The 26,071-nt window shown below is 38.0% G+C and overlaps 2 protein-coding genes and 1 pseudogene across 4 annotated transcripts; all 3 read right to left on the reverse strand.

Annotated features, from left to right (window-relative positions):
* Window positions 1-1,845: 1,845 nt before the first annotated feature.
* On the reverse strand, window positions 1,846-8,559 carry LOC306886671 (F-box only protein 30-like). Of its 2 annotated transcripts, none has more exons than XM_079443971.1 (3): window positions 8,399-8,559; window positions 4,174-6,205; window positions 1,846-4,081 (listed from the first exon to the last, which is right to left on the reverse strand). In XM_079443971.1, exons 2-3 carry the CDS (start codon window positions 6,184-6,186, stop codon window positions 3,878-3,880), a joined length of 2,217 nt encoding a protein of 738 aa, XP_079300097.1. In that variant the 5' UTR covers window positions 6,187-6,205; window positions 8,399-8,559; the 3' UTR covers window positions 1,846-3,877. The 2 variants fall into 2 exon arrangements, with proteins under 2 accessions (XP_079300097.1, XP_079300098.1); XM_079443972.1 differs by lacking the exon at window positions 8,399-8,559 and adding an exon at window positions 7,964-8,391.
* Window positions 8,560-9,400: 841 nt separating this feature from the next.
* On the reverse strand, window positions 9,401-16,249 carry LOC306885999 (pancreatic secretory granule membrane major glycoprotein GP2-like). The gene is made up of 9 exons (XM_079442847.1): window positions 14,465-16,249; window positions 13,952-14,040; window positions 13,751-13,855; window positions 12,096-12,256; window positions 11,662-11,797; window positions 11,164-11,258; window positions 10,571-10,739; window positions 9,755-9,869; window positions 9,401-9,684 (listed from the first exon to the last, which is right to left on the reverse strand). The coding sequence occupies exons 1-9, from the start codon at window positions 14,541-14,543 to the stop codon at window positions 9,518-9,520; spliced, it is 1,116 nt and encodes a 371-aa protein (XP_079298973.1). The 5' UTR covers window positions 14,544-16,249; the 3' UTR covers window positions 9,401-9,517.
* LOC306886773 (E3 ubiquitin-protein ligase SHPRH-like) lies at window positions 15,314-25,727 on the reverse strand (annotated as a pseudogene). Its single transcript, XR_013785950.1, has 24 exons — window positions 25,620-25,727; window positions 24,554-25,113; window positions 24,313-24,442; window positions 23,674-23,892; window positions 23,496-23,574; window positions 23,210-23,348; window positions 22,639-22,735; window positions 22,243-22,373; window positions 21,505-21,756; window positions 21,277-21,355; window positions 21,041-21,051; window positions 20,726-20,818; window positions 20,530-20,637; window positions 20,295-20,437; window positions 20,038-20,211; window positions 19,455-19,517; window positions 18,739-18,967; window positions 18,522-18,659; window positions 18,316-18,417; window positions 17,238-17,309; window positions 16,963-17,151; window positions 16,727-16,819; window positions 16,576-16,633; window positions 15,314-16,342 (listed from the first exon to the last, which is right to left on the reverse strand). The product of XR_013785950.1 is annotated as an E3 ubiquitin-protein ligase SHPRH-like (transcript).
* Window positions 25,728-26,071: the final 344 nt, after the last annotated feature.

Consider the following 26,071-nt stretch of genomic DNA (forward strand, 5'->3'; position numbering starts at 1 on the left):
TACGAGCTGGTCGGACATGATGGAAGCCGAATCCCTGGATATGCCTCCGCTCTTTGAGGGCCTGCTCACGCAGGAGGAGGGTGACCCGGGGGACAAGGACGCAGAGGGCAATGCTTTCTTCAAGATCTTCTAGATAAGGGGAAGGCTTTCTCCCCCATTAAGGTGTATTTAGCAACTATTTCAGCTTGTCATGTAGGTTTTGGTGAGAAATCGGCAGGCCAGCACCCTTTGATAAGTCGTTTTATGAAAGGGGCGTGTCGTAAACGGCCGGTATTTAGACAGATGGTTCCTTTATGGGATTTATCCATCGTCCTAGAAGCCCTTTCTCAAGACCCTTTTGAGGTATTGGAGGGAGTTGGGCTTAAATTTCTCTCTTTTAAGATGGTGCTGCTCATAGCCTTAGTGTGAATGACTTACAGGCTTTGTCAGTTAGACCGTTATGTTTGCAGTTCGCTCCAGGGCTCACTAAGGTTTCCTTTCGTCCTAACCCGGCTTTTTTGCTTAAGGTAGTTGACTCAGTATATAGGTGCCCATCTACTGAACTTGCAGCTTTTCACCCTCCTCCGTTCTCTTCTCCGGAGGAGCAGAATTTGAATTCATTATGTCCGGTAAGGGCTCTTCATATGTATGTGAGGAGAACAGCAGGTTTTAGACTCATGACCAGCTGTTTGTGTCGTGGGCTACTCGTCACAAAGGGAAGCCGTTGTCTCGTCAACGGCTGTCTCACTGGATCATAGATGCTATATCTTTAGCTTATATCTGCAAGGGTATTCAACCGCCTAAGGGCTTGAGAGCCCACTCCACTCGGGGGATGGCTACATCATGGGCCTTACTCAGGGGAGTTTCTGTTCAAGATATTTGTTCAGCAGCAAATACTTTTGTACGGTTTAGAGACTGGACTTGTCTGGGCCATCCTTAGCACACGAAGTGCTGGGAGCCGGCGGGTCGGTGCCCATTTCATTGCAATCCGGGAGTGGTCTATATCTCCCATAGTGAAACACCGAACAAAGTTAGAAAAAGAACTGGGTTACTTACCGTAAACCCGGGTTCTTTGATAACAAAATGAGGTGTTTCACCAGCACTTCCCTCCTTGCACGGGCACAGGAAGAAATCTCTCTATAATGACTTTGGCAGGGGTCGACCTGACTGATAGAGGTGGGGTGGAGCCTGGTCAGTCTGTCAAAGACAGACGTTGTGTCATATGAGCTTCCGCAGTTGGTCACGATTCAGCGATTCCCATAGTGAAACACTTCACTTTGTTATCGAAGAACCCAGGTTTACGGTAAGTAAACCATCGTTTTTCACCCGAAGGCGAAATTATACTGAGATAGATGCTGAAAATGAGATGTAAAGTATTTGTATGGCCTCATTAATGCTAATATATAGGCTACTTAAAAGCCAAATCCAACTTTAATGAACATTAAATACTGTTCTTAGGAAGCAAATTCATTGTTTTATTGACAAATGTGTGTCTCACAGGAAATGTACCTAGACCTTTTTTGATTAGCATATTCTGATTCTAAATACAGCAGCACAACCTGGTGGTAAGACATTTAAATAGAGTAATGTTATTATAAAATATAATCTGTAAAATCAAAGCCACATCATGCACTTCAAGTGATGAATGTGTATGCATTGCATATTAGATTACTTTTATTTAAATGCTTAAAAAACTACCAAGTAAATAGTGAAGCAAAGCATTATCCACCCACGATTACATGATTGATGTCACACAGGCAAATTCATTTCTCTGCCCACTTTGCTTAACAACTTTATTTTATATATTTGACACTTGGATGGCTGCATATCTAGAGCCTAAACAAATGACACACTTGCAAACTGGATTTCTCACACTTTATTAAATAATATATATAAAAAATGCAAATAATGATACAACTGTTGATGTTAGTTAACCTAGATGGACAAACGTTTTGATTATTTACAATAGAAAAATGGGTTTGAGAACTAACATGCATGAGGTCATATGAAATCACAAATATGAAAACTGTATTACAAAAATGTCAGGGTTTGGAGTGTAAATAAACTCTACACTTCCTTTCAAAAAACAAAAAACAATGGAAACCACACAGTAAATAATCAACCCTAACCTTTCCACAACTCCTCTAATACCTGAGTTCCCTCATACTATTATAACGTAAATGGCTGGAAAACCTAGAGTAAATATATTTGAATAAATTCAAACATCACAATTGTTCAAAAAAACAAATAAGGCTTTATGCAATATATAAATGCATTTTGTTCCTTTGGGAAAAAAATCACTCAAGCAAAGACATTATAACACATTGCACATCGACTGATGTCAACTCTGATAAATTCTTCAAAAATAAGCATTTTATGCCTCTTCAGTTTTCAAAGATGCTAGAATTAGATTATTCAGAAACTCAAATGTTTCAGAATATTGCTCTATTGTCATCACTCAACACAAATGTAAGGACTGTCATACTTACAATTTTCAAAAAGCTCATACAGTAAAATGTATCACACATCTAATCCTTTAAACAAGGTTAAGAGAACTGTTTTCTTCCCAGATTAAAATATTGCAAAATTCCAGAATGTTAGCAAACTGAAACATCGTAACTACACACCTGAAAAAAGTTACAGTAAAACTTAACTCTTTAGGAACTGTAAACCTGACCTTTAAACCATCAACAAATAAAAGTGGAAGAGAATCTCAAGCTCACGTTTCTCACAGATAAACTGTCTATAATGGCATATGCTGGATGTTAAACCCCTGAGAGACAGAGAAGTACACCTGCACATGTACTGTGTGCAACCAAAAAACAGTCTTGTACCTGTCCTGCAGGTTTTGCGCAGTGACTTACAATCGGGAAGATTGTAAAAAGTAATAATTCAGCACATGCCATCAACATAAAGTACATTTACATGAATCCATTTACTTATTAAAAGATGCAGAGGATGACCACTGGAAGTGTCGTGTGTGACAGTATCAAGTACTATATGTTGTATACAGCTAAAACTGGATACTATAATGCTTCTCAGAGAAATAACTGTTATGTGTTTGTTCTGACAAACTGATATAGGATAAATATCTAAGACTGTCATTTATAGACTTTTAAATGAGAGAGAAATCAGGTGATTTAAGTCTACATCAGTGGTTCTCAGTTAATGGTTTGCAGGTCTGTTCAGCAACAGCAGGCAAAAAAAGGCAAATGATCAAATGAAACTAACCATACAGTCATGAATAAGTAGGATAGTAAAATAAATGGACTTGTAAATAGAGAACAATTTATATATATTTTGCAGTCTAATCGAACTCTGTATTTTAGAGCAAATTCATCTACTGAATGAAATGCCAAAATGGACAATTTGCTTGACATTCATCCTCAAGGAGGAAAACTTGAAAAAAAACAAAAAACATGACCAAGGGAACAGTAAAGACAGGTTACGTCCAGTAATGTATATGGTCACCATTTCATGTACAATGTAACTTTGGGTCCAAATGTAAAACCAGTTGAGAACCACTGCTCTATGTTATAGAAATACCTGGATTGTGTATTCCTACATTACAAAAATAAAGACAATGGTTTTCAGTTTGGTCATCACCATTTAACAATTCAGTGTTTCTGGTTTGAAGCTACATATCTCTACAAAAGCAATGAATTTGTAAAAAAAAAACTGAATATATTTTGATACAATTATCAAAAGTGCAAGACAGCACAACCATCATCACTACAGCAGGTAGATATTGTTTATTAAAAAAACATCTCTTCCAAGTGGTTTAAGTTGAGGCTCTTATTTTAATGATTACGTCACCAAACAAATCCCACAGTTCACCTAAATACATAAGGCATGTTGTATTATAAAACGAAATCCTCATCTGAATTTTGACTACAGTCTATATCACTGGTTTAAGCACTGAACGTAGAGAGCGTCCCTCTTTTGTAAGTTCTCTTGTGAAACTCATACATGGAAGTGGGACAGCCTCTTCTCTCCGTGCTATGGTGTTAAACTTGCACGTTTTGAGGTGGTCGGCCATGCTGGAAATGTTGGCAAACTTCCACGTGTTCACAGTGTCAAACGCCGTACTGAACCGCCACACCTAAAATGAAAAACATCAGCAAGATTAGATTGTGAAAAATTGCTTTTTATGCTTGGTGCTTCAAGACAACAAGGTGAATACTCTTTGATTACCTTGTCTTGTATCTGCCAGGATGTGGTTCCATTATCTCGCTTTGTCTTCTCCCAGAGCAGGACCACCATGCCACGGGATTGAAGAAGACTGGCACACACGTCCCTCATAGAGTGAGACACCCTGGAGAGTTGGCACAGGCTAAAGCCATCCAAGAAGCTCGCAATGTGCTGGAGTAACTCAAAAGGCAGGTCACTAAGATGGTCACAGTGGGACCTGAACTGACAGGTGTCAGTTCTGGACAGAGGCTCATCGGGATAAGCTGCTAACCCAGGTTGCACCCCAAAGGAGCCCAGGTGTCGGTCATGGATGATTCTGAAACCTTGTACCGAAGGGCAGAACCTTCTTTGGGAGTAGGTGCATCCATAGTATGCCAATGGGCACCTTTGCTCCATCCAACCATTAAGGCCAGCATGTATGTCACCATGAACGTTCTTAAAATGGGACGAGAACTCGTCCCTGCGAAACAGCTGTCCACATACGAAGGTGAACATCGAGCGCTGTTTGGTCTGATAGCGTGCCACACACTCCAGAACGAGGTCTAATCTGAGGGTGTGAAATGGACTGGGGTTAGAGAGTTGTGGACTGGCGTGGTCACAGGCAGATGCTGAGGCGATGTCACCTACCATGGTTCTGGTTGCCAGTACGGCAGAAGGGAGGGAGAAGGTTTGCGTGCCAAAGTCAATTCGATACCCGTCTACAAAGCGACTGTCTGAGATGCCCCTACCTCCGGGTGAGTCTCCCAAACAAAAGAGCAAGGCAGCGGTAACGAGGTCAATGCCATGAAGACCCATCGGATCATCTGCCACCACAAGGTCTGATGTGTCCACCGCCTTGTCCTCCATCTTGGCTTTGAAAATATAGGGGTCAGAAAACAGAGTCCTTCGCCCATTGATTGTAAACAAGTTCATTCCCCTGAGTACTTTGAGATTCTCCAACTTGCGCTCCAGCCATCGGTCCTCAATTCTAAAAGGCAAATGGTGCAGAACATTGCTGTGCCTCAGGTTAGGCACAGGGATGGGCAAAGGAAGAGGTAGTTGGGGCAAGTGGGCTATTTCAGGCTCCCGTGCTAGAACAGGTATGGAATGATCAGGTAAAACCTGCCTTACATTTGAAGAGGCATTGACCCTTTCAAGTCTAACCTGGCTGTCAGCGTTCCCTTCATTATGAAGTCCACTGAGTTCTATCCCACCATTCATTTCACCTTCTTCTTCAGAAGATTCACCACATCCACTGTTCTCCAACCAATCATCTCTTTCGTCTTCAGGGTCTACTGGAAAAGGACAGTCAGCACCACCTACTGCTCCCAGATCGGAATCCGAATCAGTGTCACTTTCCTTTGTAGTGTCATTACTAAAGCCCCCATCGCCATTCCTAACACTGCTGCAACCTCCATTCAGTTCCTTACCATCAGGATTCTCCACAATCAAGTCAATATTTTTTGCACTATGGAGTACGTCCAAAGTGGTGGCAAAGCTTCTACTGTTTTCCACTGAAGTTGAGTACAATTCCTCGTCTGTTTCAATTAATTCATTTTCCGGGTCTGAATCCTGGGGGCTGGAATTGTGCTGATTTTGCTCCACCAGAGCTTTTGTCACAGTGGTCACCACTTTAAGCGACTCCAGCAACATTCGCTGATCCTGGAGGGCCAAAGCCATGTCGAGCTGCTCCACATCACAAACCTCCTTACTCAAGTTATCATAGGACTTACGATCTGCATAACTCACTGGCCATCGATTCCATTCCATAGTGCAACACACAATGCTGGCTGGGCACGTTTCAAGGTGCTGTGCAATTTTGACCCTGGCAAGGTTGAATGGACATCCAAATCCACGGTTCAGACACGGGACTCTTTCGTATGGACACAGCAAACGGTGTTCATTCAGTTTGCATGAGTGGAAAACTGCCCCACATACGAGAGGGCAACCCATGAGGTCACAGGAAATGCTAGGCTCTGGTCTTATCATACATCGTCGGTTGACACATTTCAGGCAATGGACATGAAGCTCCTCCATTGCAAATATTAACCAAACACTGTGGAAGAAAAGAAAACAGATCGTTAGACGTTAGTTTGTGTACAATACTACACGGCTTAAAATCTATGTATGCCATTCATGGGGAAAGTCCCCTCATCTCTTAAAAGGGATAAGTGTAAATCAGACCCCGTTGCCCTCTCGCAGTACTAGACTATTGCACTGCTATTTCACAACTCTCCTAAAGTTGCACGGTCACGCTGGTTCTTCGAGGACTGAGAAGGAACATGACCCCTTGTTTCTGAACGGTATGTTACAGGAATCAGTCATGGCTTCCACTCAAAAAAAACACTTCCATAAGGATTTTGCAATGTCATTCAAGAAGCTTCTCTCTCTCTCCAGCATGAGAGGGCTTGGCTGGACATGTGCAGTTAGACTCAGCCGGCATGACCTAGATGCAAACAGTTAGTTGGATCAAGGTGGGGTGGGGTGGGGGGGGGGGGGGGGGGGGGGTGGGGGGGTCTGTCATGCTGTGGTGTAAGCTTTGAATTATCAAGCTGACTTTCAACATAGCCCTCGTAATACCAGCTGGAGATAAACATTGCGAAACGTTTGTGTACAATGCCGGTGTCTCAGCCTGCCACATGTCTTGTGATGGCTCCTTTTGAAATGGCAAAACACATCTGAGGATGTTTTCTGAATACTTAGGTGTTTGGTATCTAGTGCTCATGTGCAATATGGCATAGAGTTGCACAAGCAATCACTCTTAAGGACTTACAACAGACAGCACGCTTACAGCATCTCAGTATGACCCCAAACATGACATGACTTCAGGATTCTAGTCTTAGAGGGGCTCAGATTTGTGGCAGTACATACGTAGATTACATTTTTGTGCAAGAACGTATGGTTCTAAGCTTGCACAATTGACCATCATTAGCCATTTTTGTTTATTGTTGATCTGTAAATGATGCTTATTTGATTGTATTTTATTTTGTGCTTTCATTGGAACAGAAAAGTCTGCTTATCAGTCCAGCAAATCACAAAATAAAATGCAATACAGTTGTAATTCTAATAGATTAATTTATAGCAATCAAAACACAAAAATTGCTAAGTAAATATACCAAACTTTTTTAACAGGTATGGTGACCTGTTGGTAATGAACTAATGTCTTCCTACAGTTTTCCAACAAACAAACAAACAACAACAAAGAGTCTAATGCTTAAATGAAACACTTCAACAACAACAACAACAACAACAACAACAACAACAACAACAAAAGCATCTAATGCTTAAATGAAACACTTCATTGTATGAGAGTAAGGAAAATATGACAAATGCATAACTGCTGCATAATACATTTTTAATCTTAATTTAATTTCCAAATGGGATGCATTCCATGAAACAAGAGAATGAAAAAGGACTTTTATCACAACCAAAGAAAAAAATTAATATTTTTAAAACACGAATGTTGTTATTTAAAATATTCAGAATGTTATTATTCAAGCCAGTCTACACTGTTTATGCTTAAGCAAGGTATGCCAGTTACAGTATAAGATCCATATTATGGACAAAACAGGTCATTAAATAGTTAAATCTGATTATTTTGAATAATTTGTCAAAATAAAAAAATCATTAATTACAGTTGCTCATATGCCATAATTGAGAACTGACAGCTGAGTTAATTATCAGTCATCAAGGAACCTGTGGATCCTAATGTTCATTTAATGACACATGATGCATCATCCTAAACATGATCCTACACACGATGATCCTAATAATCCCAAACATGAAATGATCCTAAATATAATCTGATACTAACGTGAAATGTTACCGGAATATGACATGATGGCAATCAGATGCACTGAACTGAATCCAGTCAAACTCATGAAACCTGATGCAGCTTTTGTTGAAAACTGGAGTAAAACGACTGACAACATGAACCCGGCAGTGTCATGATCTCCTATAGATCAATAATGAACTAACCATCCTTAAACATCTGTATTATGACAGATAAATGTTTAAATTCGTTAAACTGACAAACACAAAGCCTTTAGCATTAGCTGGTTAGCCGCGAACTGGAGGATTAAATGAAAACAACACAAACGCAATGAATAAACGTCGTATACAGACGAACAGTTATCATGCTAGTAAGAGACAAAAAATAACATTTTGCTATTTTAACAAAGACCCAACGTTATTGTGTTGGAGCCGGTGAGGAAACTACTCAAAGTAAACAAACATTAAAGTGTCTTACCGTTGATCTGTGACGAGTCTTCAGTAGTTTAATGAGGACAGTGAAGTATTTATTTAATTAAAAACATGAATATTTAATCGAGTACAATGACGGTGATGTTGTTTTCACTGCTGTCTGTTGAAATCTGTGTCTCTCTGTCCTGATACACTAAACTAGAGGCCCATAGATGGGCGGAGACTAAACACTAACAAGTACCATGATAATACCATGCTGTTTAGGCATTACCATAGTATTGTTTTCAGTGTTTTAGAGTGCGAGTCTGATGTCAAAATACACGGTATGATACCATTAACTGTAAAATATGTCGGTTTTTTGCCTATTGTACAATTCAGTTGCACTTACTTCTAAAGCTATATTCTCATAGTCACGTTTTTATTTTCCATATTTGAAATATTTACTTTACCTTTAATCTAACCCTCATGGAAAACTGTTGATATCAGTATATTTAAGACAAAATATGATTTGTCAGTACATTTGGGAAATAATGCATTCCTATGCCCTTTATGAGTGTTGTTATTGTTAAATGTTAGGGAGACCTGTCCTAATCATTTATTCATGCAGCTATGGTATGTGTTCAGGGTACTGTTTTTCATAATTGTGTGTTTTATTGAAACCATACATTGATCTAACGAATAAAGATAGTTAACCTACCAATGGCAATGAGGATGCATGTTTAAAGCCTGATATTAATTTTTATAAAAAATTTGGTTTCTAAGCAAGAGCTATAGTCAGATAGACCAACATAATGTTGAACAGTGACTCCTGAATAATGTAGGCTATTTGTAAACTTAAGTCATACTTTAAAATAGCAAACCAAGAGATTTTCTTCACTGACTTTACTGATCTTCATTTTTTTAGATGTACTGTATGAAGTCTGTTCTCCTCAGACAGGTGCTCTAGCAAGGTGTATCACATTATCTATGAGCATGTTACTGCACTATTCACAACCACAAAGTGGCTTATTAACTCATTTTTAACAGTATATTAAATAAGTTAAGCTGTTAGGAAATCAAAAAGCGTTTTTATTTATTTCACAATAAAAGACAACTACTATAAAATGCACTATAGGTTAGCAGACAACATATTTCACACAACACTGTGCGTGTATGAGATCCCAGGTTAGCTGGCCACCTCTGAGATATGGTGGATGTTGGAGAGAGTGAGCTGGGCCTCTTGGGTCGGATACGAGTTCCTGCTCTGGAGCCAGAGTTTCCCAAAAACTCCTGTGATGACAATCAGGATGAACAGCAGACCACCCAACACAAAGGTTTCCACAGGCGGCAAATCTGAATGGGGATGTTCAAATAAGTTGAGCGAATATGGTGACTCAAAGACACAAGAGTTTCTAAGACTTACTTGGACTAGTATTCTCCATGTCAATTTTGAGCCTTCTGATTGGTCCATATGAGACAGTGTGAGATGATGCAACATCCCTGCGTGTCCGTACTGATGCATGTTCAGATGAGCAGTTCTGTGACGCACCAAGGGTTTAAAGTTACTATGATGCAAACAATGTTTCTCAAAAATATTCTTTAAGGAAAAGTTCATCAAAACAATAAAATCGTCATTATTTATTCATCCACACATTGTTAAAAATTGGCATATTTCTTGTACATGGAATTATAAAAGGAGATGTTTAGCAGAATTGTTGAAGATTTAAAATGCAAGCTCAAAAAGTGCAGGAATTCAGACTTTTAGGACTTTAGAAATCATTCAGAGTACTTTTTGGTATTTTTTGACTATGGGTGTTGGCTAAGCATTAGGTACACTACTGTCCAAAAGTCTGAGGTCAGTAAGATTAATACTTCTATACAGCAAGGATGCATTAATTTGATCAAAAGTGACGGTAAAGATTTTTTTATTGATTCCAAAATTTTATATTGTTACCAAAATTGTTTCCACAAAAATACTGAACAGCAAAACTGTTTTTCATTTTACAATAAAAACAAATGTTTCTGAAGCAACAAATCAGTATATTAGAATGATTTCTGAAGGATCATGTGCCACTGGAGACTGGAGTATTGATGATAAAAATTCAGCTTTGCATCACAGGAATAAATTACATTTTGGATTATATTAAAAACAGTTATTTTAAATTGTAATAATATTTAACGATATTACAGTTTTTTTATTTAATCAAATAAATGCAGCCTTGATGACTTGGGAACTCACAGGCTGGCAAACTCCTCCTGTGTTATGACAGATCTGGACGTTGCAGTGCAGGAAAACATCTGTGTAGGAGCTGCCAACAAACTTGAACATTTGTATCCTGAACAGAGCTTCTGGTCCTTGACCGTTCTTCATCACAGCTAGTGTCTGGTCATTCCACAACACTGGACAGCTGATGTGAAGAGAAATGCTAGTCAGTGTGATGTTTGTACTCAAGGGAAGGATATTTAAGTTGGATCCGTTTGCTTCTCATGTTTTTTTTTCCTGGTGGAGAATCTCTTTGAGTAGTCAAGGACAAGCACAGCTGTTAAACTGAAACATACGGCTGCTGATGGTCATCACATGACTGAAGCTGCATGCTTTGTTTTGTCATCAGCTCCTTTAGCAACAGTTTCAACAGCATGTCTCAACAACATCCTCACACACCTCTGGTGATAATTATGACTGAATGAAGCATTTAAAACCCGAGCAAAGGACTAATGAAGCTGTGGAGGAGGGCATTTACACAGAGGACAACAGAAGGGAGTTGATACACAAAATAAATACATAAAAGCTTGATAGGCAAAGGCTTATACACTAAAACTTGTGTCCCAGACCTGTCCCTGATGAAGGTGTACTGAATGTTGCTGTAAGGGTCGTTGGTTGGTGTGGCCCAACATCTCTCCACTCTCAGAAAAAGATTCGCTGGGATCTGTGGGATGAAATTCCAGAAAGCTTCATTAGCACATTTAAAGAAGTGACTCCATTAGATAATAATTATTGCTCATGTGCAGATATACAGAATGTGTGTCAGCATCTTGCAAGAAAAAAGATGGTAAACGGAATATTAATTTTTTATAAAATAAATCTATCTATCGTTCATTCATTTGTTCATTCGATAATTCTCTCTCTAATATTTATCTCTAAAATACTATTTACTTAAAACGACTAAATGAATGTAAGAAAGATTTCATTTACACAAATCCTGCAAATGACTTTATATTCCGTTCATCAGAAAACAAAGAACCAAACAGCTCTTAACTGCAGCATAAAGAAAATGCACGGCAGCTTTCATGAAAGCCCTCAGTAGCTCGTAGTGAGTAATGAACACACACCATGTAAACTTTGACATATATGTTGTCCTCGAGTGTGAGAGAAGGAACAGTGGTCCATTTATCCTGAAACTCTTCATCTTTATACAGAAGCATGGAGACCGAGAAATTTCCATCCTCCGTGTTCAGAGTGATTGTCCTGCGGGGCAGAGAAGCTCATTGAAGAGGCTGAAAGGTTCGCTCAATGAATATTGAATGAAACTCTTGAGTTGGACCCCAGGGCAGTCTTTTGTTACCATGAGCTTCCTTTATTGTGTTTACATACAAACAAACAATTAGTGAGGGGCTCTGCCTTTTTTAAGCTTGGAAAAATAGTGATAATTAAAGCCGTTACTACATATGGAGTGCTGCAGTCCCAGACAGACTGAGCTTTGAACCAAAAAGAGTTGCTTAATTAACTTAATTAACTGGTGATGTCATGACTAGCAGAAGCTCACCTGACATCCACTCTGATCAGATTCTCCCCGTTTTGCTGCTGGACCATGTAGTTTATTGGGTATCGACACCCAAATGTAATGTTGATGTAGCTTCTGGTGATGATATCGGTTTCATTGTTACGGATTGAGTTGGTGAACATGATATGAGTATCATCTGATGCCTGAGGAAAACATGAAACAGAAATTAAAAATTAAATACTTTTAATGATTGAGCAAATAAGAATCAATCAATCAATCTATCTATAACAATGCATATAATAATATATCAGAGTTTAAATAAGCTGCAAACTTCAATTTTTTTCAAACTCTCGAAGTATTCAAACATGGGCTAAATAACCTTGACATCAAATAACCTTCAAATGTTTGTAACCTTACAGGTTAGGCTAGCTAAAATTAATTATTTATCTTGATGAATGTTCCTTTTCCAGTTTACGCCGAAAGTCTTTTGATATATTTTGTCTTGTCTAACTTCAATTTGCATAATAATCATTGAGTTTAATAACGTCTGAGTGACATTCACAGGCCAATAAAACGTAAGAAGTTAAAGGTCAACACAAGGAAACAAACGTGCTACTGACGGGGCTAAATGGTCTCCTACCACATCCGGTAAAACAAACTTTATTGCCCTTTTATTTCCCAAACACGCCTCCTGATTCAGAGAACAAGCATCTTCTTGACCAAATTTTAGTGCTATTTGCCTCACATTTTTCAGTTTAAATTAATCCTGCATGTACAAGGGACAGAAAACTGCCTCTCTAGATCTAATTCTCAAAAGCAGCTGATTTCGACAACCAAGGATTTTATTTTTCTAATCCAGATATGCCCTACTTTTAACCAGCAAGTATGAAAAAAAGCTTGTAAAACTCCTAAACGCGGAGAAGGAGGGAATTCATCCCCTCTCTAAGCTGCGTTAACCTTTTGCTGGCTTTACAAGAAATAGTCTGCTGAGTCCTGTGAGAGGCTCTCAACGATACTCGTGGTCTCAAGTACAGATTTATGCTGTGCCAGAGTGAAGCTTGTCCTCTGGGTTGTGGTAGTGCTGTTTGAGGCTGGCTGTAGGGCAGAATAAAAGGAGGACTATAAAGTACGACACTGAATTATGGCTGGCCTATTCACCACGGCTGAAAACACAGTAATCATTTCCATATAAATCAGGATAATTTAGAGCCGCATGGCTGTTTGCCCTCCCCTCCGAGCTCTGAAAGGACTAGCCAGCCAATTTGGAGGGAAACCAACAACGATGAGCATTGAAAAATAATTAAATAAATACAAGTATTCCTTAAAAGGATATCCAAGCCTCGTGGTTGCCACTTATTACAATGCACATAATTATGAGTATGCTAGAGATGTGTATTATTTTTTTTTATGTTTTTAGAAGGTTTGCTTATTCCTTGAACAAAGCATGCGGTCACCTTTCAACCAAGGAAAGGATTGAAAAAATAGGGAAATTTACTGTTTGTATTTTTAAGTTTAACAGCCAAAGAGGCCCAATTTGTAGTTTGCCTTCATGCAACAAGTGTTTACAAGCTTTTTAAAAGTCTTTAATGTCCCGACACCAATTTGTAATCGGCTGGAGGCCACTCTCCAGTCCTTGTGATCATCTGAAGCGGTTTTATGATTACACACAAAGACTTGACAACGCTAATGAGGATTACCATAATGGTGCCACAGTCCGTGAGGTTTGTCTTGATGCTGAAGACATAGTCGTTCCCAACCTCAACACCTCGACAGTCAGGATCATTCAAGTGCAAATCCCAAACCTAAACGAAAATCAGCCAAAAATGGCATAAAACTGCAAAATAGTTCAAGCATTGCAATTTATTTAATCATTTGTGAAATAAATGGAATGAACATACGTAAACAGATGGCTCCTTGTTCAGAAAAAACACACTGGGAATGATAACTTGCATCTGATCGTTGGTGCAAATGACTGTCTCATTGAGTTCTAGATGAAAATAGAGAGGAAGAATGTTTAAGTATTAATTTTGCATTTAATAAAATTTTTATATTGGATGGTACATGCTTTAGTGTTCAAAAAGAAAACATTAAAAATAATAGTATATTTATATTCTTTCATATATTACATTTGAACTTTTTTATAAATACCATTGCACTGCAATTAATGTATATTTTATATACAATTTTAAAATATAAAATATACAATACATTAATTGCAGTGTAATGGTAGATGCTGTAATGTTATAAACGATAATGCACTGAAGACATTAGTGAATTTAAAAGCTCTTTTCAGCTTTATTTTAATAAAATTTGCCAACATGTACATCACAAATTCAAACTGTTTTATATGCATGTAACAATAAAGTAATGCACTTGAATATTTCTCTTTGCATGTGTTTAATCAGACTTACCTTCTTCAATCTGCACAGCAGAAGTTATTGTCCATATTGAGAACAAAGACCATGTCAGTGCCAGTTTAGTAGGTGTCATCCTTAAAGCCTTTCTGGCTTCTTCTCTCCTGAAATGTAGTTCCGTTTTCGGCCCTTTCCACCAAATCTTTTCGGTTATCACCTCGACTAGCTGTCAGAGACGCTCTCTCCAGCCCTCCGAAACACAGCTCTAATGAAGTGGGAACCTCCAGTTGCTTTGGAACACCAGCTTGAATGATGTCCACACCAACAATGAGATTGCACACATGAATAAGACAAGTTGGGGGGAGTCCAAGGTAACACCGACCAACTAGATTTCAGGCAAAAGTAGAAAAAAATACTACTGACAACCCACTTAGCAGACAGCGCACTACACCTCTCAGTGCGTTGGTCGACAAGGAGTTTGTTTGTCATGCAAAGGGAATGGAGGTACAGGGGCGGTGTTTTGTTTTAGCTCACTCTTTTGTCTGTATAGGTTTTTAAAGGGCATGGCAAACGCTTTACTGTTTCGGGAATCCCAACGACTTGTTTGAAAAGAAATCTCGTCACAGTGAGTCAAGGGCAGTTCACTGACACCTTAGCCATAGAGTTGATATCTTTAAGACTGTTTGGACAGAGGAGGAGGTCAGTCTTTCAACCTTGTGAGGGAGATTTTCACATGTTAGATGCCAAAATGTGAAGCGATGGCATTGCAATCAATGCATTTTCAGGGCATTTTCAATAAAATGATCAGTCTGCTAAGCATTTCCCTGAAAAATTCAATTTTAAACAAAATTCAAAGGAAATATACAATAAAATGCATCTCTTCTTGTAAACGGAAAATTTTTTTTTGGTTAATTCCTCTGTTGACAAATCATAATTTCTTTCCATTTAAGACAATTTTGAGTCTGAGAAAATGTGCAATACTGTATTTGGGTTATCATAACCTGACATGAAAGATATTATGCATTTTAGTACAGCTTGACAGAAAGAGTTGAGTTTCCTCGTCTGCCCTTGTCCATTCTAGGACAAAGAAAGTCTCTTCCCTTTTACTTTCTGGTTTTACTTTTTACAAGTGCTCTTTATTGGACGAGTTTTACGGACACTGAATCACATATCTTTTGTTTCGCAAATAGCACCAGATAAATGTTCAAAATGGTCTGCTACAACTTTGCACAGACGATCCACTGAAAGGAGCGTTTGAACGGAAGACGCTCTGACAAAGATCAGTGCTGTAAAATCAAACAATTTCCTTCCTAAACATCATAAAAGGCATTTAGATTAAAAAAAATAAAAGCATAATTCCAATAAAATTTCACATAGTTTTTTTTAAATTGACTTTACAGCACAGACTGACAGACTGCAATTACTGTGGTTTTCTTATAAAAGGTTTGATCGCTTCAATCACAAATACATGAGTGCTACTGTTAAAACCAATCCACTGTACAGCATAAGAAATGCATTCTAATTTCAATTTGGTTCATTAAAATCATATTAAAAATCACTTGTTTATGCTCAACATGGCATAGATAAAAATTACACCCACTAAAAATAAATCTAGAAAGTAAACAGGACTGATACTGTATATACGGTACATCAAACCGTGTTCTTTTTCACACCGAGTATCATGAATAAATTACACCATTGGACAGACCATATAGAAAGGGGAATGTGCAAAGCAAACATAAAGGAAAGCTGGAGAGCAGCGGACGGCTCGTCTCCTGGCTGGTGTTAGTGTAGTGTTCACATTACTGGCCTTTGGACTGGCAGGTCTGGAGAGACATTTACTCAAGAGACTCGCTGTCCTCTGTGAACAGCTCGGCCAGATCTGCCACTGTAAACACGGAGGCCTCCGAATGCTTCATGGACGCGGAACTATGACTGGAGAAGATGTTGGTTTGAGAAAGTTTATTCAAGATCATTTTCAGTAAACAAAGCAAATCTACAGAAGACTTGAGTATACAATTACTATGTATTTAGAGATCCCATTAGGTGGCTTGACAGATGCAGTTTTCTTTTCTGTGTTGATGAGTTTCCTTTTAAACCAGTAAATTGGTACAAAGATAGTTATAGCTATTTTTTTTAAATACCCTCTTTATGTGTCAGGGACTGACCTCTTTTCTGCTGTTTTAAGCATTGCTTGCATTCGCTCCTCGATGAACGAATGTTGGTCTGCAGAAATCAAAAGAGGCATTAATGTAAGGTCAGAGGTTAAGAGCTGTAGTCGGGTGTTTGATGTAGTAACTCGTTTAATGAGAGCGTTACCGTGGAGAACACAAGAGACTTTGCTCCCGGGTCGGTCATCTGAATTGTCTTTAAGACTCGAATCACAGCCTCGACCTTCGTGGAGTGGCTACCCTGCAAGGGAGAGAGATTACAGAGATGCGACAGATCATCTCTGACCTGACTCACAATGTCACGTGGTCACTGCACAGTTGTATTTTACCTTCATTGTAAATGTACATATTAAACGTCTAAATAAAACAGGAATTGTCTCTGACCTTTACAGGGATGTCCTGCCCCTGGTGGGCACTCTGAGTGGTGAACACATACGAGATCTCTGAATGTGAAGTGGTTTGTCGGCATATGGCGCACTTTATGGCTCTCCGTCGATTGCCGACGCTGTACTGCTCCACGATGATAGCGATGCACTCGTTACAGAAACAGTGTCCACAGGTCAATACAGCCCACTGATAATAAAAACACATGCAAGTCACGTTCAGAGTATACACTTACACATATACACTTTACAGATTCATTTTTGCTTTGATTTTACCTCCTGTCCCAGCGGTCGAGCGCAGATGGGACATGGTTCTGGATTCAACCCTACAGTGGCCTTATCCTGAGACTGAAATGATCAATACATGAATTACTACATCAAATACAACATTCATTCATCTGTACATGCAAAAAAAAAAAAAAAAAAAAAAAAATTGTTTTTTACTACAAGTAAACAGTGTCTTATAGGGATATATATCATGCAAAGCAGGATTTTTCTTGCTTTTTTGAGCGTTTCATCTACTAAGTAGACATACTCACATTCACAACATACCATCTTCAATTTACTCAAAGCACTTCTGGAAGCTAAAGAGAAGCTGTGACTCAACTCACATGCAAACAGTTCAGCTTAAGAGTTCATATCTTTAAGATGAGACGCTACAGGTGAATAGGGTAAAAAGTTTTAACTGATTTCACCATACTTTCACAGGTTGATTAATTACAATTAAAGACAATTGTTTTATAGTACAAATATTTTTGGGCAATGATACATTATCTAATTAAGTATGCACTTATTGGTATGTATTTCCAGAATGGAAATCTGAACATTTGATAAATCCAAGTTCAAATTTCTTTTCATTTTGTTGACAGGTTTTTACATAGAGGGTTTTGGATATCTCTTTTTATCACGCTGTGAATCAGAAAATACTGTCAACAGCCAGAAAAAAATACATTTTCACCATGTTTTTAGGAATAAAATGTTATTTTAACCATGCAAATAATAACTGACTCCTCTTTAAAAACCTGGAGATTTCTGACTTGGTGGAGGAGAAAATGGCCTTTAAAGATATATCATAATTTAAATCTACAGACACAAATAGATAAAGTGTTATATAAATCGGGTGAATTACACATGAACAAACATCTCCGTAAATCAGAATATAGATAGGAATAAACATGGAAAGTTCGGTGTAAATGCTACTGAAATGGGGATTTCTGAGAAAAAATTTATATTTTTTTTTTATAAGACTTGGGTCTATATATTGTGTAAATAGTCTTAGGTTAAAAAAAAAGGAAAAAAGAAAAGAGGGTTCAATTTTTTTGAATAATATCCCTCATAATACAGCATGTATTACCTTCTCTAAGTTTGTAAGATAGAGAAACTGCCCAAGCTTTTTTTGCAGTTGTGATTTGGCCACAGCCCTGTCGTTGAGCAGCTTTATCCTGTTCTGCTCCACCTGTTCACATGTAAAAGAAATAAAAAATAGAAAAAATAATGGCTCTTACTTCTCTTAGTCTAAAAATCACAAATAGCATTACAGATGGGACTCCATGTCATCACCTCGTGAGGTTCTATGATATGAAGCACTTTGGGTTTGGGCTCATCAGGTAACCGCACACGCAGCCTCTCGGTGGCCATGCCCAGCTCATCTATGGCCGACACGTGATCCCGCAGTGACATCCAGTACTCATGCAGCAGCTGAAAGAGCACAGGACATTATGATGAAGACATTCAAGCACTGCATCATTCATCATGCAATGAGAAAACAACCTCAAACCTTATATTCTTTCTTCCAGGATTCAAAGAGATCCATGAAGGAATTTCCCTCCTCTACGAGGCCAGACTCCAAACGACGGGCCTTGGCGAAGGACAGGATGGCTTTAAGGGCTCGTTCTGTCTCACTGGCTGCCCACAAACCCCGACTGGTCGTGGGGAGTCTGTCATCTACCAGTCCTTCTTCATCCTCAATCATCTCCTCAAAGATGGCCGTCTGCCCCTTCCCAGCACTCTTCCCAGAATGCATTAAAAAATAAAGTTTACTGACTATCCTTACTGCATATATATTTTAAATGAATAGTTTGCCAAATGGTTAAACAAATCCCTTTCAAAACCATTATCAATTTCTATTGTGGAACAGAATTTTTTTTCTATAGCCAAGCTGCTACTTCCCACTGAATGAAACTAAATGGTGACCATGGTTTTAAGCATGATTTTTAGTAAATAACAAATTCAATTTCAGTTTGTTTCTCAGATAAAGCTATTGCATGACTTCAGAATATAAATCATATGAACTACTTTTATGATACTGTTATTGTGTGCTTTTGTCATTTTTTGTAAGGCTGAAAGCAGCTTGGACATTTTGCTAAATATCTCCTTTTGTGTTCTATAGAAGAAACAAAGGTTTGTCATAAAGGAATAAAGTGAGTATGAGTAAATTATGTCTATTACAATTTTTGAACTGTTGTAAACTAACCTAATGTTTTATAACTTTACGTGTGGGAGAAAAGTTTTGACTCGTAGTCCGTAAAGAGTTCATCCGCTTTGCAAAACACACAGCTACGGAATAAATATTAAAGCAATAAATTTTAAATTCAAAGTTGATCAATTATAATTAGGGATGCACAATATTATCGGACTGATATCGGCAGCGATTGATATAGCTTATTTATAGTTATTTTCAAAGCTTCGATGTACTGCTAAAAAGTCTTCATAATTTTTTATTTAATTCTAATTAATAAGTTTTTGTTAAAAACTGACCAAAATTAAAATATTTTGCTTATAATTTCTGCACATGAGAGACTTGGTGTTGTTTCCAAACAAAAGGAAATATATTGGTATCGGCCAAAATGAGTTGAAAAATATCGGCACATCGGATATCGGCAAAATCCAATATCTTACATCCCTAATTATAATAATTCGCAAATATGAAATTTAAAGGTGAAATGTATAATTTCTCAAACACAAGTAAAAAAAATAAAATAAAAACATTGACAGTTAGGCCATGCATTATACAGTTTGGTACTGCTACTGTAATTGAGATCATGCACTACGTCCATAAACATTTAAAATATTTTACTTGTTCAGTGGCAGACGAACAGGTCGCAGGTGGCAGAGTGTTGCTTCCTCGATGACTTGCTGAGATGGCGGCCCCTCCAGCTTTTTTACAGCATCTTGTACCGTTTTCTGTGATTTCATCAAATCATCCATTTGAGTGCTGAGCAGAAACTGAAGACCACGAGCATCTCGAAACCTATGAGTAAGATATTTCTGTTAAATAGTAATTATTTTCCATCAAAAACTACATTATTCGCAATCTATCAAGTGATGGATTACTTGTCTGCCAATGAGAGCTTGTTGGCTTGTTGTTTATAACTGCAAGTGAGCTCATTTTGGATGCGGCCCACAAGGTCGTCGTCCATGGAGTACTGAATGGCCTGCTGTATGACATCCAGCCACCAGGGAGAGCGAAGGTTCACCTAGGGCAGAACATACAATTAGTAAACTTCAGTACATACAAAAAATTCAGCTAAAACATGAAGCTGAAACTGTGCGATAACTCAGATTTTACCTTGCGTTTTTGCTCTTTAATGTGCTGAAGAACAGGCTGTAGGTTCTGATGTGCTTCAGAAACCTCAGAGTTCACCTTGGCCATGTAATGCTGCCTCAGCTGCTCAGCCTGGGAAGAAAACACAGAGAACTAGAAATGATTAGCAAATTTATCTCATTTTCTTTCTCATATTTAAGTCGATGAGGGATTACCCAACCTCTTCTTTGAGACGGTCATCTCTCAAGGTTGGAGGAATCCCAGGATGCTTTGCATTCATAAGCTCCATCAGATTGTGGGTTGCATGAAGCCTCTATATATTTTGAAAAAATAAATAAATAAATAAATAAATAAAAAGCTAATCAATGATACAAATGCACACAAAATTAATCGAAAAGTATGTGATAAAATTTTGGATGAAAACAACAGTAAATATATTTGAATTGGGACTAAAATGACTAAACTAAAATTATAATTTTTTATATGTTCATTAAATGAGGACAACATCCCTTGATTATTTACTACTACAATTTACTGCATTTTGCGCTTAAATTTTGAATCAAAGGTTGTTTGGAAACAAATAAACAAATAAATAAATAAATTATATCAATGAATACATTTTAATGGAACACCACTTAGTTTAAATTGTAATAATATTTAACAATATTAGTGTTTTTACTGTATTTTTTATCAAATACATGCTGCTTATCTCAAGATATTTTTTATCTGTATAAACAAGCTATATTTCAATGCAATATTAATTCTGCTTACCTTCCAAACCTCTCTGCACAGGTGTTCCACTGACACACCAGCGATTAACAGATGTGAGACGCAAAGCCATTTCTGCAGCCTGAATAGAGAAAAACAAGAGATTTTACCATTATAAAAATGAATGTCCTTGCCTTTCCAAATGAAGCTGTTCTGGGACTGTGCTGTCTCTGGGATTAAAACTGAACAGGATTAATGCCTGCAAAATGAATATGACAATGATATGATCACCTTGGCTGTGGTGCACTCCACCATCTGAGCTTCATCCAGACAGACCCGCCACCACTCCACGGCCACAAGAGGGCTCGGTATGGCCATGTAGCGCTTCTGGTTGCGGAATCGACGGCCGTCTTTGCTATTGCTGTGGGGGATGTCGACGTAATTGAGTTCAGTGCACAACACGTCATAAGTGGTGATGACCACATCCTGCTCAGCTAGAATGTGAGGCTGGATGAAACCGTGTCTCTTTACACCCTGATACACCTAAAACGAAATAAAAATTCACACCAAGGACGATAACTACAAGTTTTGATAATGTTCTAATTCTATGAGAACTGGGAGGTTTACACTTAAAAATAACGACACTGAGCAATTATATTATAGTAATCACTATCAGAGCTATTTTTCCAGCTAATGAATGATAAAAACTTTAAACAACATTATCATGCATTAGTGTGGATGGTTAGATCTCTCTATAGTTATCGCTCTTGCTGTGAATGGGCCATAACATTTATTGCTATGTATTGTTAGACTGGTGCATATAAATACATAAAATGCATTGTTTCAAAATATAATTATTCCATGCATTCATTTAGTGAGGAACACTTCCCTTTTTTCATCCAATTTTGCATTAAATTAGTGAGGAACACTTCCCTTTTTTCATACAATTTTGCATTAAATTATACATTTTTATTAAGGTTTAGTTGTTATTTAAAAAATACATTTGTATTTTAAAATAAACAAATATACTGGGGTTTGGTTCCGGTTCTTTAGGGTGTCATACTTGTACATGGTCCGTAGATAAGCAAAAATGGCATTGATTGACGCTCCTTTCCCAAACCTCATTTCCTTAATCGCAGTCAACAGCATCTCACGCACAGCTGGAAAAAGATAGAAATTGCATAAAAGTATGTACTCATTAATACAATTGTGACATGTTCTTGGATCAACAATCTTAGACAGTCCTTGAATAACATTTTTGTCAAAGAACAGGTTAAAACCTACCTTAACCTAGCAGGTTATCTGATGAGATAACATGTTAATGAAACATGGTTGACAGAAATGCTGCTCCAGGACCAATCAGGATGCTGATCCAGGAACATGTCCTTCTTTGGTAAAATGAAAATTTTTTAAAAACATTTTTACCTGGATAAATGATCTTCTCCTTGGGCCTCACCTCATGTTTAATGGTCCGTTGCCTCTCTAATGGTGGAGGAGGGACAAAGTAATTCACAGATTGTCCCTGGAGAGGACAGAGACACAAGAGTAAAACAAAAAAGTGTAATTTCTGGAAAATTCAAAAAAAATTAAGATATCCTAATGTACGCTCTTTAGTAAAGAACTGTGAACGCAAATAAACTGGAGCAGATATGACTGAATTTGAATAAGTTTATTATTCTATACAAAAAGTCAAAAATTGCTGATTTATTTTGCATGATGATTTTGCTGACAAATTGTTCTCTGACATAAATTAAGAAATCACTGTCACTGGAACTGTGTCTTAAATCTTTCTAAGGCTACACAGGCAGTCAAGTGTGTTGGTTTTAGCATGCAGTGAATATAAACAACAATAATCTGGGGCCACTGACTATCTTTGCAGGTGAAGAGCTTTCCTTCATTAACCAATGAAACTTTGTTGTAAAGTGTTAATGAAAAGTCATCATTATTTTTTGACTAATTTGCATGCACTTAAGGGCACGTATAATCTTAAATTTACCACTGGCAAAGTGAGAACCCCGTGCTCCAGGTTTTGCCGGGTGTTACACAGAATAAGGGCCAGCACTTCCACGGTTTTCCCATCAGCAAGGATCCCGCTAGGCCAGTCCACTCCAGCCAGAGGAAACTCTCGAATCAAGCTGTTAGTGAGTTCAAAGGAATTAAACAATGACTTGTGTATAAAACTATATGCTGTTGTTATTATTAGATTAGAAAATCCATGCACTACTGTAGTATTTTAACTACAGTTTCAGTATGCTTTGCTCCAAGTAGAAAAAGAATCATACCATCCAGTGTAGGGATTGTAAAACAGCTTTTTGCCACAAATCGTGACCATTTCTCACCAAAGAAAATGCAACCTCTGTTCTGTGCAAGAAATACAAACACTGTAAATAAGCACTGAACCAATTCATGCACTTATATACAGCAAAGATGATGATGAACATTTGTAGAACATGTCTGAACCTTGAGAGCTGCTGCTTTTGTACTTCTCTCTCCTCAGCATCCAGTTGACCGCCTGGCTCTGATAGGGTCTCAGCACGGGGATGAGGCCCGGGTGCTGGACATCGAAACTCTGCTCCGCTGCTTCTGTCTGATGGAGGTGTCTGATGTGATCATACAGCTCCTCAACGTTCTGACGCTCCAGATCAGTGTCACACTCCTCCTCTTCATTGTCCATCACCTCTACCATTGGAATAAAGTTCACAAATGAATATTACAGGAAATGTTCAAAATACATTATATGTTGCCACACAGCAATAATTTCAACTTGTAACTCAGTTTATAAAAATAAACAGGAATGACCTCATGTTAAATAGTAGAAAATATTTATTATTTTATGAAAAACAAACTTTGCATATTTTGGTCCTTCTGTAATTTGTTTTAAGGCTCATTGTTTATTTGTTGTAGACAAATGTTTGTTAATTAATATGCATTTAATTTATTCACTTATGCAAATTACATCACACTAATGCACCCGGGCCTTAGAGTGCAGCTCCACCTCCAGGCTCAAGTGCATTACTGTATTGTGTTTTTTGTTTCTTTTTACAATATAACTAAAAACAGTTCTTAAAAATTCATTTTTAGTCATAAACTAAAGATTACCGGGAATGATGAAGTCATAGAAGAATTCCATTAATTTTTGCATTAGCTGATTGGCTTTTTTAATGCGCCCATTTCCTTCACTGACCAATTCTGGTCTGCCCAACCCCGATTCGAGAAGAAACATTTTCAGCTGTTCAAAAAAAACAAATGGAGAGAAAACACAGCAATTTATTTGTTTGAATGTTTGGAGAACGGTGTCAATCACAAAACCGCTTAATGCTGATGATTTTGAAATACGCACCTTTAGTGATTCATCTCCTGAAGCGTGACCTTCCTCTTCTGTAGCCAATCCAGATCCTCCAACAATATTCCACCAAATGAACATTCAACAGGCACACGCCAGACGGGATCACTTCTGCCAGTCTCAACCTCCAACTCTTCACTATTCAGACTCATACTTAATGTGTCACCTGTTTGCTGCAGGCAGAAGGAATTGTCTCCTAGCATAATGGGAATCTTTGGACACAGGTTAAACTCTCCAATCAGCGCATTCCACCCCTGATCCAGAGCAGAAATTGGCATCACATTCAGTTCTATGGTATCTGGAAGAGAATCCAGTGTGGAACAGCTTGGACGCTCTTCTGATGGTCTTGCAGAAGATGTAAAACCCTGGTTTGACTCTTCCTGGTTTCTCTCAAGCACCGGTCCAATATGACAGCTGTCAGACGGTGCTGGGATTGACTCCAGATCTCCTTCATTTCTCCGATCTTCATGCATATTCCACTCCACTCTCCTCTTGGCCTCCTCATTCATGCGCGCCGGCGGCGCACGTTTCCTCCTGCTGCTCATCGTGGAAACCTGCTGAGATACAATGACACAAAGTTTCATTAATAACATGTTTTCTATTTATTTACCATTTTGAGGTCAAATGCATGGGACTTAATTCATTAAATGTAACAGAATACATGAATTGACAGTTTATGGATAAGTAGCTGATTTGTACACCAGTTTAATTTCAGGTAGACATATATGGAAATGTACATAAACTTTTAATACAACGCAAATACTACAAAATACATCACGGTTAAAAAACGTAAACACTTATTCTGCTGTACACTTCAGATTGCAGCTATAATTCTACTTATTTCTATACAGAAAACAGACGTGGCAAAAGATTGATATTAGTGCACTAACCTACTCACTTGATAAATATACATACATACGATTATTATTGCAAACACCATTCAAAATACTTCAGTGGAAGGTCAGTCTATATAAGCAATAGAGAATTAATATGAAATATTCCATTCATTCAGTAAAACGCTGCACACTATCAATATACCGCCTCACCAGCAGCCGAAACCTACCTTAGTTTTGCTTGTGTTCTTGTCAGCAGCAAATAAATGTCATAAAATAACTTTCATAAGCTCCAAAACCTGCGGGACATTTTCATGCTTTTATCCGCCATATTTAAAATACAGGAAGTGACGTCAGTTGGAACCAAAACAAAGCCAAGGCACTGTGACATTCTAAACACTCGATGGCGCTAAATATATATATATATATTTTATAAATAAATAAATGAATGAATGAATAACTTACTCCACAGCTGAACTTGGACTGACTGAGAGCCTAGTGTTACACACACATTCAGTACAACTGATGATGTCCTTATTTTATGAGGTAGGCATCCTAAAATGCCTCCAGGTTTTACTGTTTACAATCTTTATTGTTTTCAGAAGTCATAAATGAAAATTGTTATGTAATACAAAAGTTACATAAAGTGGTATTTCCATGTGTCTATTATGCCTACAGTAAT

This window comes from Barbus barbus (genome assembly GCF_936440315.1).
Source record: "Barbus barbus genome assembly, chromosome: 20".
Taxonomy (NCBI): domain Eukaryota; kingdom Metazoa; phylum Chordata; class Actinopteri; order Cypriniformes; family Cyprinidae; genus Barbus; species Barbus barbus.

Bases quoted from the DNA above. Each gene is read 5' to 3' on its own strand.
- LOC306886671 (XM_079443971.1), bottom strand. From the start codon at position 6,186: ATGGAGGAGCTTCATGTCCATTGCCTGAAATGTGTCAACCGACGATGT. The intron at 4,082-4,173 runs GTAATCAAAGAG...TTTTCATTTTAG, and splicing joins CCTGGCAGATACAAGACAAG to GTGTGGCGGTTCAGTACGGC.
- LOC306885999 (XM_079442847.1), bottom strand. From the start codon at position 14,543: ATGACACCTACTAAACTGGCACTGACATGGTCTTTGTTCTCAATATGG. The intron at 12,257-13,750 runs GTAATCCTCATT...TGTTTTCCTCAG, and splicing joins CGGACTGTGGCACCATTATG to GCATCAGATGATACTCATAT. The intron at 9,685-9,754 runs GTAAGTCTTAGA...ATCCCCATTCAG, and splicing joins CATGGAGAATACTAGTCCAA to ATTTGCCGCCTGTGGAAACC.